At 40.8% G+C, this 23,463-nt stretch overlaps 1 protein-coding gene across 7 annotated transcripts in view; it reads right to left on the minus strand.

The window, feature by feature from the left end:
- The window catches only part of adgrb2 (adhesion G protein-coupled receptor B2), a 318,655-nt gene that overhangs the window by 74,562 nt on the left and 220,630 nt on the right, over positions 1 to 23,463 (minus strand). For all 7 annotated transcript variants that reach the window (XM_074613905.1, XM_074613901.1, XM_074613900.1 and 4 more), the window contains 2 exons: positions 23,275 to 23,377; positions 13,954 to 13,997 (listed from right to left, as the gene is read on the minus strand). In XM_074613905.1, the coding sequence (XP_074470006.1) occupies positions 13,954 to 13,997; positions 23,275 to 23,377 (147 nt within the window). The remainder of the gene's footprint in view (positions 1 to 13,953; positions 13,998 to 23,274; positions 23,378 to 23,463) is intronic.

Raw genomic sequence — 23,463 nt, forward strand, 5'->3', positions numbered from 1 at the left:
TATCTCTTTCACAGCCATTGGCAGTTGCGTGGCCTGGCGAAGATCCACCCTACTCTGCCTCTGATTGGTCTGGTACTTGTTGCCTTCTTTGTAGAATTTAAGTTTATTGCTGATGAACAAGATTGGTGGAAGGTTGGTAGGGTTAACCAACTCAGATGTGGATGTTTTCATAAAGATGGCAACCTTCTCGTATAGTGCTCTCATATATATATATATATATATATATAATTAAAAATTTCCTGATTATGGGAGAAAAATGTTTTTTAAAAGTGGTGCTATGTGAAATAAAATTAAAGATCCGTTGGGGATTTTAATTTTGATGTGGCGTGATAATTAAACCTAATGGTAACCTTAATGTTGATATGGCACACTGATAGCTGTGTGAAAATTAGCTAATTAGCACCAAACACAAAGTACAGCTGGGCCGGAAGGGAAAGTCACAATTTTTGCAGGCATCTGGTCCTAAAGCAAATATTGGGAGAAATTAAAGGTAGTGTAGGTAAAGATTTTTAGAATTGTTTTTGTTATATTAGTTGAAATTCTCATTATATCCTGACTTGAATAAATCAAATGATCTCATAATAAAAATAAAAATAAATCCAGTATATGTGGTTGTAGCAGGACTGTAATAATCCCGTCCAATCTTTTCATTTGCCCTGAATGTAATGATTCGACGGGCTACCTGCCTGCCTGCCTGCGCATACTCTGCCCGTGTATTGCACATCACCAGAGTCTTCCACAAGCTGATAGCTTGACAGCTCTGAGTACTAACAAGAGCCACGTTCGCCATTCAAGTTCATTATGATGACGTTTATGTTCGTAATGATCATTTTGGGGGAGTGGCTTAGGAGGAAGGCCTGAAGCGACGGACTGTCAGTGTTGCCAACTTGGTGACTTTCTCGCTACATTTAGCGACTTTTGGCGCTAGTGCTGCTAGCTACTTTCATTGGAAAAGAGTTGGCAACACTGGACTCGTTTTTTTTGGTTGGATTATTTTTTTTTAAATCTAGCGTACTCTTGCTAGTTTCTCAAGATCCCCGACCCTGCCTTTAAACTTTTGACCTTACGATGGCACTAGATGAAAAGGTGAGGGATCAAAGATATTACAATTCATCATGTGGGGAACATGAATGTGTGTGCCAAATTTCATGGCAATCCACCCAATAGTTGTCATGACATTTCAGTCTGGACTTAAGTGGTGGGCCATCCCTGCAGCCTAACTGCTAGCATGGCTAAAAAACCTAAAAACTATGCGGTGCTTGTGATGAAACCAACAGCCCTAACACATCGTTTCTCAACACTGTGCTGGCTAATACATGTACAGTACAGTAGCCACCACAGTTGCATATTTCAATGCTTTCCAATTTGTTCCCAATAACTGCTTGTAGAATGATGTTGCAGCTGTTAAGAAAAATAGGAAAAACTTCCTGAGCAACAACGTAAATTGACCTTTTATGTCTACTGAGAATAAATTGGCACCAACCCTTGACTGAAAGGGCAATGCTATGAAAGCCAATTGCACCCCGTTAAGAAAGAAAAAAAAGGTTTGAACATGCTTTGAATTCTTAACTTGATGTTGAGCTTTGTGGAGGTAAAGTCACTGAAAAAGCTACCCCTCCATCTGCTTAGCACACAGAAGAGTGATGTGTTGCCAATGTCTCTCATCCAAAGCAACCTTTTATCTTCAACAGGCAAAAGATGACATGATGTGTTAAAGGTAAAATGACAGAGAATTCAGACATTAAGCCTTATGATACAGGAGCTAATGTGCTGCAATGTGGGCAACATTTAATATCTTGTCACTGCTACGCATTTAAACCGTTTACATGGGAAAATGTTGTTCTACATAGCTGTCATCGATGTAATAAGGATTAACATTATCAGCTAATTTCAGCTGCTGGCAAACGCTGTCAAAACTGATTTATGAGATGGCCGTAGCCAAAAAATATAGTTTAGTAGTAGAATTGCACGCCCTGTGTCCATTGCTCGGTTTCTCATTGCTCATTTCTGATAAAATGTGCCTTCATAATGTGTCTGTATTTGTGTCATCAGTGGTCAGAAGTGCAGACAAGCAATGCTATTACACTAGAGGATACAAAAAAAGATAAAAATGTGTGAGGGATAGAGCAATAAATGCAAAGAGATGAAGAAAGCATTGAGGGATTACAAAAGAATTTCACACATAGATGGAAATCAACGGCATGCAAATCGCACAACTTATCCTCATTACACAGAGAATACTTTCAAGTCAAATTGCTATAAAGTCTTTAGAAGATAGTAGGAACAGGTTTAATATTCAGCGCATGATAGTGTGTAGTCAATGAGCAAACTGCGACAGATACGGCATAGCCTGTTTTGATGTGCTTTGTTTTTTAAAGAGGACTTTGAGCAGTCATTGTCTAAAACAGAGTGAGAGTTGGTGACACACGTTGCAAACCTGAGAGCTAATGAGTCATAGACAGAAGGACTAGTGGGAAGGAGAGGGCTTGTTGTAGTGGAGAGGGATTTTAAGGATCATGGAAGTAAGTGGCCTCGAGTGGACACAGTAGCAATGGGTTGAAAATTGTCATTGTACGTCAGCATCAATGGCGACAATACAATAACACCCTGCATGTTCGGTCAAGCATGTGCAAGTGAAATGCCATGTTTTTAACACTTTTTTCTCCATTCTTTTCTCCACAAATTAAGCATGAATAGTAATGTGAAATTACAGAAATATAAAAATAAATGCTTACACGTCATATTCCAGCACCCATGCAGTAATTTAAGCGCCCACTGGTACACCCACATGGGCATTTTCACTTAATTTGTCTGATAAGACCACTTGATTGTGCTTGATTGACATCTCCCTGTTAAGGCGGGATAATTTACAGCATTTTCATTGTCATTGGTCAAGCTGTTCTCATACACCGTTCGTAGTTATACCTACGAAACGTAATGCACTGAAATTCGTATATATCTCACAAAATGGATTCGTATGTAATCCACGTAATTGTGAACCAGGAAGTATAAAGAACAACAAGTAGTAGGGAGGAGGTCAGGGTGGATGGGTGGGTCAAAAAACACTGGAGTCTGAACTTCCCCGTTCAGTTTTACCACTTCCGGTGTTATCTTAACCCCAACCACAATCTTTTTCTAAACCTAACTAAGTAGTTTTGTTGCCTAAACCTAACTAAGTTGTTTCCTGTGAAGATGGAAGTTTATTGTGAAAAGACTGGAGCGGAAATAGACACGTGCGTCATGTGTTACTGGACAAAACGCATGAAAAAGAAGGAATAACGTTTCGTAAGATATCATACAAACCATTGTATGATGATATGTTGCATTGGTGCATGAAGTCTGGTTTCTACATGTAATAATAGGCCTTTTTCATTGTGCATGCTGGCTCACAATCACACTGTTATGACTGATGGAGCCATTGTTAATGCCAATAGTAACACAATAAGTGAAAACCCTGAAATGGTTTACATATTAGACACTAGGTCTTTGCACGCGAAGTCTGTATTTTTCATATTTGTTTCTTTAATCCATCATCTAATAAAAAACATTACATAAAGCCACCTTGCACACTGATTCTGATGCATTTTATTATTCTATTCATGGCGAAAATTCCCAATACAAAACAAAACTGGATTAATTGGGTGGGTCCAATGGATAGCGCTAGTCCCAAACGGGGCTAATGAATGAATGACATTTGCAAAAAGCTATCGTTCAACTGCCTAGAGCACAATTACAACTGTATAATCATTCGTACATCTTTTGTTTTGCCACAATCTACCTTTAAATTCTACAAATTTCTTTATCGTAAAGTAATTTGTGCTGGGAGACAAAGTGAATGTTTATCAGATGCCATTTTGGATGACAACATTTTTTGCATTTTAACAGATGCAAAAAAAAAACACAGAAAATCAAACCTGTTTCGAAAACTTTAATGACGGACGAAAGTGTCGGTGTGCCTCAGAGTCGGTGTGTAAACGTGATTGACACAACGTAAAGTTGGATTTATTTTTAAAAATGAGACAATTTTCGACGAAAAATACAGCCTTTGTGTGGAAAGGCCTTTAGCATCCTTTCCATTGCCTCCAGATACTTCTATAAGGTGCTTGAGTTACTGCCAGAGGTAATGGTGCATAACACTGTACAGTCGGCTCGACAACATTAATACTGCAGATCCACATCCAAAGGGGTCGGGTCATCCTGCGGGGCCCAGCTGTCTGTCACCGTATCAAATGCAACATCCTGGGTTTTAATCTGGCAAAAGGATTGTCATGTGTTTCATCTCTTTATCTGTGTCTCCCTCTAATCCTGAGGTTACACATTGTTCAATGTGTAATGAACAAGGTAAATCATCAGTGTCTATAGCTAAAAGTCAGTCCACCTTGACAAACAAGTGATTTGAACACATACTGGATGTGTCGGATTGTGCCAGACTTTTTGTTTTTCATATCTAAAGAATGAAAATCAACAGTGGTAGCATATCTAATCGATTTTTGATTGGGCTGTTGCTTTTTTTTTTAGCTCTGTGCCTGTGTGAATGTATGCCAGGAATTTAGTTTCCTGTTTGAAACCACACAAAGAAATGGGGGGAAAAAAACAAGTGTGGAAGAAAAAAAATCTATTATGGTTTATGGCATTTATTCCAGTAGACATTACATCCCCGACCGCCAGAGAGCAAGAAAGCTCATTCACCAGAGGCAGTGCACGTTGGCCTTTTACTCTCAATGCAGCTAGAAAGCACTGAAGCAAATCTTCACATGACACTAATCATCTGTACTTACTCACCCCTTCGTACCTCCTATTATGCAGGACTGACCAGCCCAGAGTTACACAGTATTCGACACAATGTATAGGCCCGTGTTTGCATTTCAGTGCATGTGTGTGTATATGTGTGTCTGCATGCATAAATGTATTTGACCCAGATATCAGAACTAAGCTTTCCTCTCTTCCCCTGACTGGTGTAAAGACGGGTCTTATAACCGCAAGAACATGCTGCGAGATTATCTGAAGCTTGCTGCCATGTTTACGAGCAAGACTGTACAGATTATGTTTTTAAATGTCATCTATGCTGCGGTAACTCCAACATTAAATATTTATTGGCGTGAGTCCCAAGTGTTATGGAATAACCAGTGTTGATAATGTTACTCAGGAAGTATAATACTGTTTTTACTTATAACTCCTTTAAAAAGTAATATTACATTACTTATTACTTGGTATCAAGACTTATTCGTTATATTACTACATTACTTTTGCTGCCCAGCAACATGTGACACAAGTGTCAATTTACGCTCCAGTCTTTTCAAAACAAAGTTACGTAGTTTAGGCAACAATACGACTTAGTTAGGTTTAGGAAAAAATCAACTTGGTTAGGTTTAGGCAACTAAACTACTTAGTTAGGTTTAGGAAAAGATTGCGATTTGGGTTGAAATAACACCGGAAGTGGCAAAACTGAAGTTACGTGACAAATTGATTTTTGGGATATATACAAATTACAGTGCATTATTTTTTGTAGGTAAAGCTACTGACAGTGTACGAGAACAGCCTGAACTGTAATATAATTATCAGTGCTGTCAAAGTTAACGTGATATTAACACATTAACACAAATTTGTTTTAGGCTCAGGCTCAGTTTTAAAGCAAGAGTGAATATATGTGTACCCACGAGTCTCCCCTTTACAGACATGCCCACTTTATGATAATCACATACAGTTTTGGTCAAGTCATAGTCAAGTCAGCACACTGACACACTGACAGCTTTTGTTGCCTGTTGGGCTGCAGTTTGCCATGATATGATTTTAGCATATTTTTTTATGCTAAATACAGTACATGTGAGGGTTTCTGGACAATATTTGTCATTGCTTTGTGTTGTTAATTGATTGTCAATAATAAATATATGCATACATTTGCATAAAGTAAGCTTATTTGTCCACTCCTATGTTGATAAGAGTATTACATACATGACAAATTTCCCTTTAAGGTACATTTTGAACAGATAAAATATGTGCAATTCATTTGCAATTAATTTCGATTAACTGTGGACAATCATGCAATTAATCATGATTAAATATTTTAATCAATTGACAGCCCTAACAGTTACTGTAACTACCTGTTACTCATTAATATTACAGTAATACATTACTGAGTAACGCATTACTGCCCAACACTGGGAAAACAGGAATCCAAAAAAAAAAACACCACCAAGAAAATGAAGGGAGGAGCCATCACAAGGCCAGGGATGTGAACGAAATATTCGTATAGGATATAAAAGTAGTTTACAACACCACTATATCTCCAGTACATATTCATTGATTTCTAGTTCCCTATCTTTTAAATGGACTATTGAATAGATCTTTAATAGAGACAAACGTACTGTCCTTGCTTAATCCTTCTTGTCTTTCTTGTGGCCCATGACATGTGAGGTTGTCTCACAAAACCCTACTCCACGCTTCTTCTCTGATTCTCGTGCGAGGAGGATGCTTTGTCATTGACCTCCACTGCCGCAATCTGCTCTCTGGCATGGCCACGGGCTAATTTATAAGCTTCTTTCCCAGGATTAACTTTCTTCCTGGTGTGCAAGTTCGTGAGCTAACAAGAAAAGCAGAGATTCAGGTTTCGGCTAAAGCCATAAATGGCCTGCTGTCCTGACTGCCTGCATTCTGTGTTAACATGGACACGCTGCATAGCTCTGAAGAAAGTGGCAGCCGAAAATGGATTATTACATCCTCATTCCAAAAAAAAATAAAATGTTTTTTTTTGTATTGACTTTGCAACCCGACGTTTTCAAATGTTACATCTCGTAGAAAATGTGGTGGGTTTCTCTGAATACTCAGTATTTTGTGAGGGGCTCAAAGCTCAAAGAGGACTCTTAAGGTCCATGGGATAACTCACAAAGCACTAACAGAGTGCCCTCTCAGCCTACTTCCAGCTGTATGACAGAAAAGTGGATAATGTGCAAGGATAATGTGCGAGTCAACAAGATAAGCATAAGGCAAGTACGGCACTTGACAATCAGTGCAAAATCCGTCAGGAGATCTTTACACAACAGCCACACAATGACCTAAAACAGATTTTGAGGGGGGTATAGATGTTACTCACCCAGTGGTTCTCAAACTGTTAAGGTCCAGCAGTGAAAAAGGCAATGTATTCCAATTGACGGTCTTCTTTTTTCTCTACTTCTAATCTAAACGTCAAATCCTAATCACTACAAATGCCTAACATCCTCTTTGCCCAAGGGAAACAGTTCTAAAAGGCTATCCCTGCCTGTAAAGTAAGATACAGTGCACCATTCCACTCCCACTGGTCACATGATGACGCAATCAATAAACTAATGCATGAAGTAAAAAAAAATAAAAAATAACAATCCAAACCTGCTTTACATAACCTCATCACCCACACTAAAAACTTTTCTTAACAGCGAGCAGCCCACACTTCTCCATGAAGTCCAGTAGCAGAAATAAATCATATCTAAAGTTCAAATTGGGACATAAGACTATACTTTAAACTGATCTCATCATGAAACAGCTACAAAAGTATACCCTTAAACTTAAACTGTCCTCAATAAGAACCCGAGCATCCCGAGAATCGAAGCTACCATGCTAAGGCGCTCTCTAAGGACTGTTGTGATAGCTGGAGGAATGAGCTGAGAGCCTGTCCACGTCCGTAACGCCCAATGGAGGCAGAGCCCACATAAGCCCTACTGGCCGACTCCCTCTTGCCGCGCTGACTCGCTGTTTGACACAGTCTTGATCCCTTCTGCTCTGTCAGATGGAAAAGTGGAGCAAGCCCTATCAGCCCTCCAACCCCCCACCTCCTCCTCCTCCTCCTTCTGGTGGCTGTTAAGTGTGTTAGTGTGTGTGTTCCTGTGTAAGGGTTTGTCTGTGATGACAGGGAATATGCACAAGTGGATATTTTGTAAAGTGGCAAATTAACACAAGGCATTTCGATCTCAGATGGTTGTGAAACAAAACCCAACTGACATTTTTTCCGCAATATTACGACACAGGTATACTAAAATATTATTATAATATTTTAAGCACATCTGTTGGTCTTGTATAATGCACGTGTGATAGGCACTGTATTATCTGGTACATGCTGCAATATGTGCGGCAATTGCCTCGTATAGACGTAAACATGCAGTGGGCTATTTATAGGCTGAGCTGTATGCTTTCTCTTCGGGGATTACACTGTGTATATAGCACCCATCCATTTTCTATACCCACTTAACCTGTTCAGGGTCGAAGAGTACACTTTATTTTATAAGATGTTGACGTAGTCACCGTGACATCACCCATTGGTTTGTGGACTACTCTTTTGAAGCCTCAAATTTGCTTTTTTTGGCCATCACCATCTTGTTTTTTTGCAACCAGAAGTGACACGAGAGGGTGGAGCTATAGGTACAACCGAATGCTGAATAAGACATTTTTTAGGCGACCAAATATGTTACAATTAACTTTCGTGAACTGAAAACACACTGTGAAAGGACGAACACCCAGACCGGACGACGTCGTGGTAGCATCCTGTCAATCACAAGGTAGCCACGCCCTAAAGCATACCCTGCTTTATGGTCTATTTGACTCTAAATGGGACCATCATTTACTAAATGAACATCACATTTTATTGAAGAAGACTTGAAACTAGCGATTGAGACCATAAACTCATGTTTACAATGTTTACTGAGGTAATAAATCAAGTGAGAAGTAGGCTCATTTTCTCATAGACTTCTATACAATCAGACTTCTTATTGCAACCAGAGGAGTCGCCCCCTGCTGGCTATTAGAGAGAACGCAAGTTTAAGGCACTGGCTTCACTTTTCACTGGGTCAAAGTGAGCTGAAGTATACCAGAATGCATTGGGCCTGCAAGAGGTGGGGCAATGAAGACTACAAGTTTGAAAATTGAAAGATTCTGGTGGTGGTGGAGTTAGAATGAAGTGAGTGAGACCTCTGTAGCCTGCAACTCATCTCTGCTTATAGCTATAGCGGCTCGACACTACATTAGCTGCCACTTGCTTGTTTTGTTACACAGGAGAGTAATCAGTGGCATATAAATGTCCAAAACGCTGCCACGAGAATGAAAAAAGTGTCACACACTTGGCTAAGGTCAGAACTAGCCGCTATGCCTTTTTTGTAAAATAAATGTGATTACATTTCGGCCAGATTTGTGTCCAGCTAGTTGTTGGCAGTGTGCAGAATATGCCTTTGACTTTTTACCTCATTAAAGGTTGAGACCTGCCGGTGCCAAAGCTGATAGCGAGTGCCAGATCAGTCTCTGAGCCCAAAGCGAGCCTACCGTGTCAGATTGAGGATGTTAGAGCTACTTGCGCTGCGCACCGAGCCATTATTACTCTATGGAAGTGATGGGCGGTCTGGGTAGAGTGGGGGTGCCTGGGTCTTTAACCACTGATCCCCGATCAAGCTGAAGACCACTGGGGATTAGAAATGGGATTAAGTGACCCCCCCAACCCTTCACAAGCTTACTGTCATCCACCCATCTAAAGTGTATATTCATCTCTAACTACTGGGTCATGTTTTTTTAAGCACGCTTTAAATTGAGATCGCTCAGAGACCTGCCTATAATGCATTCAAGCTCTCATTTGAATGAGAATATGTTGCTTCTATGCTTATTAGCAATAAAATATGAAATATGTGATGGATGAATACATATTTTAGTACTGCAATGTATAATTTATAGACGGCAGTTTGTTCTGATGGAAAAGTAGCAGCTATAGAATCGGTGTAGCCCCATCTGGAGTGGCGCATATATACAATCTAACGGAGCCAATCTATAATGCACCAGACATACGATAAGTGCTGCACTGTACATTGAGTGTGTGAGTGTGTGTGTCAGTGGGGCTTCAGCCAGATATCCCACACTGAGGCAGAGTGAGGGTCAAAGCACGGAGACGCCGGAGGCAAGGTCAGCAAACCACACAGCAAAGAGAAGCCGAACATCATCATTTCCCGCGGAAGAGAGATAGTTAGCGAGAGAAAGCAGAAAACGACTTTGGTTTCAAGGTAGACAAAAATATGACTTCCTCTAAACATGGTCGGAAAATACGTACATTTTTGATGTACATTTTCTTCCTTTGTTTCCACTAACCTGAGCTCCCGGTTTTGAACCTTGTGAAACTTTAATGAGAGCTAAACACAACAGTATCTATTCGAGGCAATAATGAATGAGAGTAGGTTGAGGAGACGGGCGCACGGGGGAAGACGGGGAGGGATGGCGAGCGCAGCGATTTGGGCGGGCAGATGGTGCCGACATATGGGACTGTTAGGGGCAAAATAAATAAATAAACACTCGCACATAAATACTGAGATGAACTGTGAGTGCCACAAACTGTTGGCCAACTTAGCCAGCTGAGAGAGAGAGAGAGAGAGTGCGAATGAGGGGCTGAAATTGCTCGTAGATTTCTAAATAAATCACTACTGCTGAAGAAAAACACGCAAACAGACAACTGTGTGGGATGACGGGTAGGCTTTAGAGATTTGAGCCTCTGATCTCTAAGTAAGTATACATTACCCATGTGTGCATTAGAGATACACATGCCGTATACTATATAATCCTTTTTTTGAACGTGGGTGCATCTGTGCGTGCTAAACATAGCCTCCGTATACAGGTTATAGATTTGAAAGTTACTCTTCCGTCTTCGAGGCTGAACTTTTCTTCCCCTCTGCTGTCTGGTTCGGCTGCCGCCGTGTTTGCCCTTCCTCCGCATCCCTATACATCTCCACCTCTTGTCTGCCTCCCGCTCAACCTCAAAGCCCGTGGCTCAGTTCGACAGACAGCCAGGTTGAGAGAGGTGATATCCTCCAGCAAACAAACAGCTGCTTTTGTACAACATGTTCTCTGCCCGTATCCACTGCACGCTCCCGCCCAGCTCTAGCTGAGATCTGCTGCCCGGCGCAGACAAGCGTACGGAGGAGGATTGAAATACCAACACTGTGCAGTGAGTGTGTATATACATGCCACATCGGTGTCCTTTTTCTGCACCCTAGGTAAATGTATCGATGATAAACTCCATATGCGACCGTCAGATTTTAATTGAAGCGCACCAGTTGGCTTCGCTCCGCAGCTTCACACCCTCTCCGAGCAGCATCTGTGCACCTGAACAGCATGTTGTGATGACCCAAGGCTGTTTACGCTGAGACGGTCAAAGTCTGTGCGTTAGCTCAAAATGTAAACAACCGATGGACATCATGAATATCCCTGTCAGTTTAGGAGAGCGGGAATAGCTGACATGAGCGCTAAAAATATCTTCCTTCCTGCCGGTTAAGACAGAATCAGTTATTATAACTGGAACATTCTTGTTTTGTTGCTTGCATTTCAGTGCATGTCACATTAACTAGGTCTTGGTGGTGTGTTTGTGTGCGAAAAGCCTCTAAGCTACCCTACTGTGCGTGTCTGCAAACATATTACCTTATCCCCGGCAAACACATTTGGATGTTTTCCACATTCCTCCCAGTTTGAGCATGTTTGGTTGATAGACATCGCCGCCACCTCGCCACTTTATATTCTGTTTGGCTCTCTGCCTTCGTAGCGTCTGTGAATTTAATTTGATTGCAGCTGTAATCTGCCGGCTAGTTAATTGACTTTGCCGAGCTTTGTTCCTCTCCTACCTTGATGGAGAGGGGTAGTTTGATGAGTTACAAAATGTCTCATGCTCTCCTGTGAACCTGCGAGCCCCATTGTTTTCTTTGGTCACTGGAGAGTGCTCCTCCAGAGCTGGATAAGCTATAATGTGATCTCGAGGGGGACGCTGGAGCTGACCGGAATTTGTCTGTCGTCCATCTTGTTGTCACGGTAGACAGGGAGGCCCACTGTGATGACAAAGACTCACTGTATAAAAGCCATTTGCTCTGTCGAAGATTCATCCGTCAATTCTGGCTCTTAAAAATGATGTTCATGGAGAACTAATCTGTATTAGCAAATGCAATTACAATACAACCATGTGATGCGCTCGAAAGCTCCAGAACAAGTGAGTAAGTAGATCTTGATGCTGAGAAAAAGAATGAACTGCTCAAAATGACAAGCTAACTTTTAATGGACGTGTCTGCAAAATGTTCACTGCCTACACACAAAGTGTTAACACTCCAGGTATCTGCCAATCGCTCAACGTCAATCTAACTAGAAAACAAGGAATCTCTGTCTGTCAGTCCATCTGTGTGTCCTTCACATATCTCGACAACCGCTCATCCGATCGGCTTGACACAACACATGACACGTTTCTCAGGACCCAATGAAGCGCAGCATCGAATGTGGTGCAATTTGGCCAGATGGTGGCGCCACTATAACAATGAACATTACGTGTTGGCCTGTAACAGTTGAACCGTAAGTCTCAGAAATAAAATTTCTCCTGAATCTTGTGGATCCAGACAAAACTATTCACATAAGCCATGCCCAGTTGCGTCTCGATAGATTTTTAATTCTGTCTCTTTTGTTTTTGTTTTGCTACTCCTCCTACACATTTTGAGCATTCGTCACCAAATTTGGTGCAGAACATTTCTGGACTAAGCTGGAAAAATTAACTTTTTTTGGATTGTTGATATTCCACACAGTTTTGCTGTAGCTAGCGCTCAAAGTTGGCTCAAGTGCTATTGCGACCACATTTGGTGGACATGTGTAGATATGATGTCTGAGTGACCCTGGCAAATTTAATGCCATTTAGCCAATAGGTGGTGCTATAAGAGCATCATCTACCTATAAAGGAAGGAATCTCTGTCTGCACGACTGCCCTTTGCATATCTTGAGATCTGTTCATCCAATCAACTTCACACTTGGCGGGTAAAAGCAGCCATACCGTGGTTCTCGACAACGTTGCAAGCTGAATTTCTGAGAGGCCAAGCAATCGGCCTGTTCCGGACAGGCACGTGCTCCGAATAGGTAATGCACTAGTATATTCAATTAATTGTCCCAACAAAATCCTTTCCAGGGTAAATTTAAGCAACTCAAAGCACTTGCTTATAGTTTAATATTAAAAAGTCAAAGCTGACTAGAAGCATGTGACAAGATGTGTCAAGTTTTGCAATATGTGACCAAAACCACGATCTTTTCTTAACCATAACCCAATGATTTAGTGACCTAAACCTAACAACATGCGTGGTGCTTTATATGCCCTACTGCCAATGCCAACCTTATCAACCATGGCATCCTCAAAAAGAACTAGCAAATGAACGTCATCCATTTACTCTAAAATGAGGGTTATATTACTGTATTTTGTAGGAGACGGGGTTGCATCTGTTCAATTATACTGGCATGGGTAGAGAATATATGGGCCATTCAAACATGACCTGGTACCAAACCATGGCTTAATGGTGCTGAACAAGTTTGACTTTGTTATTGACAAAAAGAGTAATCACTATGTGGGTTAATGGTTAAAACAGCTCAATCTGATCAATTGTGCTGGTTTTTCAATATGTAGTTCACTACAAAATCCACATACATCAACGTCAAAGAGTCAGTGGCCTACATAGACAAATGAGAGAAAACCCATCAGGTCAAAATTAAGGCTGCAGGTCGGTCACTGGTGACATAAAACTGGATTGTTCAAGTTAAGCCAAATTTTTTATTTATTTTTTTACACAGAATTGTGAATTAAACCTCTAACAAAGTGTGAGTAAAGGTAAACTTTGAAAAAGAGAGGACTGCAACGAAGGAAAACCTGCTTTTCGATGAGGTGTTCTGACTGATGTTACTTGTGAATTCTTAGCAACACAGAGAGAATGGTGTTTGTTCTCATTGACTAATTCAATTAACGCGAACACAGGGAACTTCATTAGACTGTTTTCAGCTCATTAATGAAATTAATCTGACTGGGCATGAGCACACACACAAGATAAACATCAACACACACACACACAAACACACACACACACACACACACACACACATACACACACACACTGACAGACATGCCTTACTGCACTGTACACTCTCACATGCACACATAGAGTAACTTACAGGTTGCCATAGTCCCAGACGACGCACTGTGGATCTGATGTACCCTGCAAGATACAGGGGACAAGGGAAGGGGGGGGAGAAAAGATAAGCTGTTATTGCCGAGTCGAGAGGATGAGTGAGAGAGGGAGGGAGGCAGAGCGAAGACAGAATAGCTCGTTGCCAGAGGAGAAAGAGTGATGCTGCATGGGCGACGGAGAGAGGTAAACAGACAATGAAAGAGAAGGATTGAGACAGACGGCGGGAGGGAGAGATGGAGAAAGAGTCATTGTCAGGGGACGGAGCAGCAAATAGCTGCTGCTGCTGCAAAAAGAGAGGAAGGTGTGTGAGCAATGAATTGAGAGAGTTAAGAGACACCAACAACAACAACAACAAAAAGCCATTTCATGGACAATAATACACAGCGAGTCGGGGTCATAAACATCCGGTAGTGGAAAAGCATTCAAATTCTTTACTTAAGTACAACCACAGTGAGAAGTAGTAAAGTAAAAGTAAACAACTATGAAGCAGTATTTAAGTATAACAAGTGCTTAATGTGATGAACAGGCCCTTTCAGAGTGTGTGAAGGCTCACCGAGGTCAAGTAAATGATGTGTCTCTAAACATCCTCATATGTATTCTAGGAGGTGATTAAAAGCATTTTAAAAACCACAAAAATATTCAAGTCACACAACTCCTTACAGCGGCCTAAACGCCGGTGATTTGCTACCCGGCTCGCTCTTAATCCATCGACTCGCCGGAGCCAAAAGCTAAGCATTTGGGGGGTGGGGGGGCGGGTCGAGAGGCAGGTGAATCGTCTGGTAATCAAAGCTCTGTCACGCCGTGGTGGAGAAGGAAGACTCCCTATGACTCAATCAGTGAATCAATCACGGGATCAATATCTTTAACTGACTCATCACAACTTGTTCCACTGGTGATCCTTAGTGATCTCTGCATTGATTGCTTTTGAAAGAATCGTCCGTGCCCTTTCGACCTGCGCGCCTCATTTGGTAAGGATTTGATTGCGATTGGTTTTAGGTGAACCTTTGTGGGGCGTCTGGTCTGGATCCAAGATTCGGTTCTTACATTCATTCCTGAATTAAAAGCATTAAAACAGGTACGAGTACAGTCTGAGAGAAACAGCTGACCAATACTCCTTTAGAGCAGGGGTTCTCAAACTTTTTTAGGGCCAGGGACCCCTTACAGGGGAGAACATTTTCCAGGGACAGCCTCTTAATCGTACTCCGTTTAAGCATATTCTTACTACTATTTGTACTATTTGATGCCATTGGAACTATTTGTGTTCTAAATAAGGATGCACCAATACCAGTTCGGATATCGGGCCGATACTGACTCAAATAGCTGGATTGGATCTCAGTGATAATAGGGAAAATCTATTCAATTCAATTCTATGTTTATAGACTTTATACATTTTATACTGTAATTTGAATTCCTGTTTAAGTTATGACCAATTTGTTGCTGCATTAAAAAGGTTTACACTTGAATTATAATTCTTGTTAATTTTGAAATTTTTGTTTTCCAAGTTGTTGTAAGATTCATTATTTTAACAATAAATAACAATTCACTAAATTTATGTTATATTATCTATGTATTTATTTGTCACATTTTGTTTTACAAAGTAAGGAAGGGGATGTTTTAGTCGAGCGCGATGTTGCCTTACACATAAAAGAATGATTCCAGTCATTTCCACACACTGAGGCATACAGATGAATTAATTAAACACTGGTATCAGATCGGTACTTGGTATCAACCGATGTCCAAAACCCAGGTATCTCTATCGGTATCAGGACTGAAAAAGTCGGATTGGTGCATCCCTAATTCTAAAACTTTTCAACCTAAATGTCGTAGTGATAAACACAAACACATTCCAATTTGAAATTTTCAATGTTGATTGAAAGTTAATAACACTTATATACCTTTAAAAGGATGGTGATTTTATTGAAATGGCATCCGGACTCAACTTGTCAGCATTTATAGACTACATTTCAAGTAACTGATCTTAAAAGCTTTCAGAAAATGAACAGTTACAAGACTGGCATAGTCCTAATAAATCCAGATATTTAAATTTACCAGTCTAAAGCTGGCTTTCAGCTAGTGCTTCAACTTTAAAATACTAAACTTATTGCTGTATCACAGTCATATCAGAGTTTCTGGCCCAAACTTAATAGACACAGAATGCTTGTATTATTGGTTGAAATGTTTCACATCTGTAGATTTGCACTTTTTAAGGATACAGCACAGTTTTATAATTTATTATTCATTTGCAAATTATTCCGCGGACCCCCTGGCAGTGAGCCAAGGACTCCTGAGGGTCCCCGGACCCCACTTTGAGAATCACTGCTTTAGAGTTAGACTGATCTGTAACTAAATCAGGTACCAACGATCGAGATGCCATTCCTCCACTGATGCAGAGGAAAATGGATCCCTCTCTCTGTACCAGTCTGTTGGTCCTTCCTGAGTCCTGCATTAGGCCCTTTGCCTTTGAGCTCCCCCTTATGGTAAAGGGGATTATAGCAGTAATTCCACAGCCACACTGCTCTGTTCAGTATTTAAAAAAAAAGATGTCCACTGTAAGTAGACTCACCACACACAGCATGAGAAAAAATTTAAGAAATGACCTCTTCTTGAGTGAAGAGCAAACTGGAGGTTTTCTGAATATCTACAGTGTTTTAAATGAGCAAAAAAGGGGAGAGAAGGAGGTGATGCACATTCAAGTCTGCACTATGAGGATTGATTTCTCTAAAGGCAAGGTCACCCCTCCTTCTCTGAATACTTCATAACTGATCTCCCATGAATCAGTGAATCCTGGGGTCTCTGCATGGCTGGACCAGAGAGGACGGGATGATGCAACGTTTATGTACACAGGATCAGAGGCTGGGCGACGCAGATTGATGGATGACGGCGCTTTGTTCTGCCCCGCACGCAGACCGCCACCGTCACCGACATTAGATGTCCCTGGGCGTGCATTAGCGTGGTGGGGCTCTGTTAGCATTCAACTATCAATCAGCATGCATCAAGGAGTGACATCCGTGTACTCCCACAATGTCTCTCCTCTTTAGTAGTGATACATCGCATAATGACAGCGTCTGCTCGACTGATGCCTCTCAAAAGGGAGTTACGTGTGTCTGATAACAGCTGCATTTATGGGCGGTAATAATGGTGTCTACCTTTACAGCTCTGTCCTTTTCGCTCAAAAGGAACAACCATTTTTTTCCAAGGTATTGACAATCACATGTAGTCATTTGATGGTAAAATGCTTAAAGGAGACATGTCATGCTCATTTTCAGGTTCATACTTGTACTCTGGGTTCCTACTAGAACATATTTAAATGCTTTAATGTGCAAAAAAACATTATTTTTCTCATACTGTCTGTCTGAATATACCTGTAGTCACCCTCTGTCTGAAACGCTTCATTTTAGGACCTGTCTCTTTAAGAGTGACTGTATAGTTGTGACATCACAACTGTACAGGAGCCCTGACAGCTCTTTAAAGGCATCATTTCTGAATACGGGCTATGAGCATTCTTCCGTGGACTGGGCATTTTGATTAGGGCTGTCAATCGATTTAAATATTTAATCGCAATTAATCGCACATGTTTTATCCGTTCAAAATGTATCTTAAAGGGAGATCTGTCAAGTATTTAATACGCTTATCAACATGGGAGCGGGCAAATATGCTTGCTTTATGCTAAGGTAAGTATATATTTATTATGGGAAATCAATTAACAACACAAAACAATGACACATATTGTCCAGAAACCCTCATAGGTACTGCATTTAGCATACAAAATATGCTCAACTCATAACAACATGCAACAACAGCTGTCAGTATGTCAGTGTGCTGACTTGACTATGACTTCCCCAAAATTGCATGTGATTATCATAAAGTGGACATGTCTGTAAAGGGGAGACTCGTGGGTAATCATATAACTCATTTTCATTCACATATCTTGAGGTCAGAGGTCAAGGGACCCCTTTGAAAATGGCAATGCCATTTTTTCTTCGCCAAAATTTTGCTTAAGTTTAGAGCGTTATTTAGCCTCCTTCACGACAAGACAGTATCACATGGTTGGTACCGATGGATTCCTTAGTTTCATATGATGCGAGTATCTTCACTCTAGCTTTAAAAACTGAGCCTGCTACAATTTTAAAATCACAAGTTGCCTTAATGCGTTGAAGAAATTAGTGGCGTTAAAACAAATTTGCTTTATCGCATTATTATTGCGTTAACTTTGACAGCCCTAGTTTTGATGCTTTCACAGTATATACAGTATATAGCACCTAGACCTGCTTTATCATCAAAAAAGAATAGGAAATTTCACTTTCTACAATATGGAACCTATTGGCTGTGAACATGGTGAGCTAATCAGATGAAATGAGCTCCTATAACAGACCACAGTGGTTCAGGGAGCCTTCCACTTCATATCAGAGATCATAGATTCAGGAAATGAAATGGACTAGCCTAACGTGGATGATGCTTTTTGACTGATGAAAGTAAACTAGATTACAATGAAATTGCCAGAAAGGCTCATGGCTGATGTTCGGAACGCTAACCAGAGCTGCCTTTTGTAATTGAAAAGGCTAGCTGGAGGATCTACTGGTCTACTGTAAGGACATAGAGCTTTCATGGCCTCCTGCTTCTTACTCACCATTAAAGACACACGCACACACACACACACACACACACACATTGACCACAGGGAAATATGTGAGGAGTCTAGAGCAGATGTCCACTCAGTGAAGACATGACCGTGCACAGAGACCCCTACACCCCCCTTTGAGAACAAAGCCTGAGGCAGCGGGTGCAGTAGCTGGGTGTTTCTACACCGACCAAGGTCGACATCGACTGCAGCTGAAGACCATAACGGGAGACACTCTCCCCTTTCACTTCCTCGCCTTTACTGGTTCTCATCAACCTTAGAAAGTCCAGGCCAAGATGAACATATAACACTGCCTTAGAAGTTAAATATTTATGTGTGCATATACATTGGTAAGTAGTTTCACTGAATGTAAAGAAACTATTAGTTTGGTTATATCTTAGTATAATGGAAACCTCAATGGTGTTTTAAAGGGATAGTTCTACGTCCTTTTCTTATTTTCTTTCTCTCCTAGAGTTTAAAGCATAGACTGTTTATAAGAAGTGGATGTAGTCACCGTGACATCACCCATTGGTTTGTGGATGGCCGATTTGAAATTCTTTGAGTTCGGCATTTTGGACGTCGCCATCTTGGTTTTTTGCAACCGGAAGTGACACAAGAAGGTGGAGCTAAGTACAACCGAAAGCTGATTTTCAGGTGACCAAAAAGGTTACAATTAACTTTCATTAACTGAAAACACACTGTGAAAGGGTTAAAGTTAAAGTAAGATGAAAAAACAGACAACACTCAGACCAGACAATGTCGTGGTAGCGACAAGGTAGCCACGCCCTACCGTGCTTTATCGTTTATTTGACTCTAAATGGGACCATAATTTACTAAATGAACATCATGCTGTATTGAAGAAGACTCAAAACTAGCCATTGAGACCATAAACTCATGTTTACAATGTTAACTGAGGTAATAAATCAAGTGAGAAGTAGGCTCATTTTCTCATAGACTTCTATACAATCTGACTTCTTTTTGCAACCAGAGGAGTCGCCAGGCACTTCCGCACTGGCTTCACTTCTCAGAACCGGAGATAGCCCACTGGTTATGAAGAGAAGATTTATAACTCTCATAACTGTCCATTAAATAATAAACTACAGCCAGCAGTCTGTTATCTTAACTTAGCATAAAGACTGAAAACGGGGGGAACGCAGCTCATTAGCTGGCTCTGTCTGAGGATAACATTTTGTTACCTTCAGACAAAACCAGCTAGCCAGCTGCCAGCCAGCTGGCTAACCGTTTCACCCTGCATCCAGTCTTTATGCTAAGCTATGCTAATCAGCTGCTGGCTATAGCTTCATATCTACTCTTGCCAAAATGTCGAAAAACTGCTTCAATCGTACTAGTCCTTCAGCGCAATACACAAATATGAATTATTTTGTATTTGTGTATTCACTGACGGTTATAAAAAAAGATTGTTTTTGTCTTCTACTTTGCTTTTAAGAGTCGCTAAAACCCTAATTAATTTCAAGTAGCAATTATGGATATGAGTACCGGTTGCATTTGAAATGAAACCAAATGAATATTATGCAAATCACTTGTCCACTGCAATGTCATTTCATTTTGTTATATGGCAGAGATATATTCATTTTCAGATGTAGCATTAATTAATTTTCTACATCACTTTAGTCAATTAGTCCTCTCAAGGGTGGTTATGCTGTAGTTGAACTTCTTCCCTGGACTTGAGACATGATTTTTTTATAGGCTGCATTATAAAATGGGGACATGGAGTTTAAAACGCTTGGGCATTTAGCAGGCAGGAAGGCTCCAATGAAAGACACTATTCAGGTGCTTTGTGAGAAATATAGGATTGAGTATGTATGGGGCTTGACCCGTCCAAAGGGACTGAAGGTCAGCATTTATCAGCCTGTGCTGCATCGATTTTCGCCATCCTTTTTTTTCTCTTGTGAATCTCTGAAAGTGTAATGCTAAGTAGTCGGAGTATCCCAGCAGGATACGAATGTGCTCACAGACACTGGTCTGAGGCAGTTGTTCCCAACCGGTGGCCTAGGCCACCCATTAGGGCGGCACCAAAGATCACAAGGGGTGCGCCAGGATTTGCCTGCTCTGAGGTTGTGTAATTTAGATTTGCACATGTATAACGTAAATGTAAATCCAATTTCATTGTCACACATAGCACAGCACAGCACACAGTGTAATTTAGCTACTGCATTTAACCCGTTTAAATCTGGTATATTAGGAGCAGTGGGCAGCTATTATAAAGCTGCCCGGGGAGCAGTTTTAGGTGGCCGTTTTTTTTGCTCAAGGGCAACTCAGCAGTGCCCAGGAAGTGAACTGGCACTTCTCCAGCTACTAGTTCGCACTCCATGCTGGGACTTGAACTAACGATCCTCCGGTTCTTAAGCCAAGTCCCCATGGACTGTGCTACTAGCGCCCCAAGCATTTAGGAGCAGTGGGCTGCTGTCAAGCGCCCAGGGAGCAACTTGGGGTTCAGTATTTCGCTCAAGGACACTTCGACATGCAGACAGTAGGAGATTGGGGATCAAACCGCTAACCTAGTGGTTAAAGGATGACCCGCTTTAACCAGCTAAAAAAACGTAATAACTTACTTACTGGATAATTTATTACTCTGTATATAAAACTCTCACTGCTACTAATGCCACATTCTGTTTAAACACGGTATTTTTGCACAGTTGCACACAGAGATCAGGCGACACTAATATTATCAGTATTATGCTATTTATAGAATTAGATTCCATTGATGGCTGCATACGATTGTTTCAGACTCGTGTGATCCAAACATTTTCAATAAATCCTCATCATTGTGATGTCCAAAAGTCAACATTCATTGAAAAAAGATAGATGCAATTGTTTAAAAAATTAATAACACGTTTTTATCTAACTAAATATTCGGATTCAATCCATATTTGTTGCCGTTTAGCCTTTCAAAAAAAGACTAACTCATTTAATACACTGAATCACTTTATTCAAACTGAGGATTTTGTTCGAGTACTTGTTCGAGATTCTTTTAGAGGGATGATGTCAGAAAATTTGTAGGGGGAAGGCTTTGCTTTTCTTTTATACAAGTAGGGCGGGGGCTTAAAGGAAAATAGGTTGGGAACCACTGGTCTATGGTATACATATGTGCATCCCAACCCTGTACTGTACTGTGTGCAAGTGTCTATCCTCTGCAGGTGCCTCTGGTTAGTCGTCCAGAGCAACATGCTTAGATCAGCATTAAGACATCACCCTCTAGAAAGAGGGTGTGCAACCTGTAGTAGCACTGCTTTGCCAAAAGTGTTAAAATAAAAAGCAGAATAATAAGAAGATAAAAGATAGAGGCTTATAAAAGAAATGCCATAATTAAGTAATGAATTTAAAGCATAAAGGTTTAAAGCAGGGAGATGGAGTGGCGGGGGATGGAGAATGAATACAAAGTCTTTATAATGAAACACTCTGCAATAATTTTGACCCTCAGGTCCTGGTTGACACAGCAAGAGACTAATTTCATTGGAAGATTTTAGACAGTGTGTATATACATATATATGAGTGTGTGTGTCGTCTAGAGAGAACCATTAAATATTCAACATTATTTTCAAAAACTGTGCCCACTTTTGCACACAAGAATGGCTAATGAAACCCACATCTTATTGAGGTCGTGAAGAGCGCCTCTCATTAAACTTGCACTTAGTCCTTTTCACTGAAGACACCCCCCACGAGTCGTTTATAATAACACACTCCACTGTAATATAAACCGAATAGGCGCCAGGAGACGCCGCGATATAAGGAAGTCAAAAGGGTCTGCATTTATTCAGGCAATTCTACGAGCACTATGGCGCTTTATAGCATGCAGCACTTTCTCTTTCATCTGAACTCAGGAAACAGCATGGGTCAGCCGGGAGAGAAGGAATCCTTTAAAGCCTTGAACACATTTATTTATTTTTTTGGCCAAAGCTTGCTCAATATACAAGCATTGGAAAGTGCCTTATATAGAATAATTTACATTTTTGTTGCGAGTAACACTTTGATGTTACTGGGAAAATAAGTGGTTTTCTGGTGGTTTTAAAACTCATCTGGTTGGGAAAGTTTAGATGATGAAAATGAAAGAGTAATGCTCTCCACTCTCACATACTGTAAACTATCTAGAAATGATCTCAATCTTGAAGACTCATGATCAGCCAGTCTTTTGTATTGCATGAAAACACAAAACAGTGCACATCCACCCGATTCGACTGTTATCAGGCCATTAAATAGGCGTTATCAGTCGCTATAAGCACCATAGATGGGCCTACTATGCCTACCACATCGTAAAAGTGAAAGTAAAACTTAAAAGCAACCCGTTCTAACATGAATGAACTCATCGAATTCAAACAGAATGAAATGTCACCTTTGAACACAAACAAAAAGGCTTCTTTAGGTTTAGGCAACAAAACTACAACTTATTTAGGTTTAGGCCAAAAACACAGGTTTAGGTAACAAAACTCGGACTTCTGCTTCTGCTCCTGTCATAATTACTACGGTCACTAGAGGTTGCTGTAGTGTTCTTTTATAGCTTCTTTCGGTGATCTACCTTGTGGGATACATAGATAAAACCTACTAGTGGGTGTAGCAGGCCCCTATTAACCCATATCTATGGGGCTTATAGCGACTGATAACGTCTTTTTAATAGCCTGACAGATCTCATGGTAGGGGAAAATGAGAGATCTAAAAAGAAAAACTTACATTAAAAAGCGGTGACAGCTCCACCACCACCATCGGCTTGCTGGGTTGTGGTTCCGGTCGTACCGTCACTGTCAGGATCTTGGAGTTGATCACCGCAGGGGGGCTGGAAAGACACGCACAGTTGGACATAAAAGAGTGTCATTTTTTTTTTTAAGAACTGTACTGCACATTCAAGTTTGTCTTAGACTG

The sequence above is a fragment of the Sebastes fasciatus genome, chromosome 17 (genome assembly GCF_043250625.1).
Source record: "Sebastes fasciatus isolate fSebFas1 chromosome 17, fSebFas1.pri, whole genome shotgun sequence".
NCBI lineage: Eukaryota > Metazoa > Chordata > Actinopteri > Perciformes > Sebastidae > Sebastes > Sebastes fasciatus.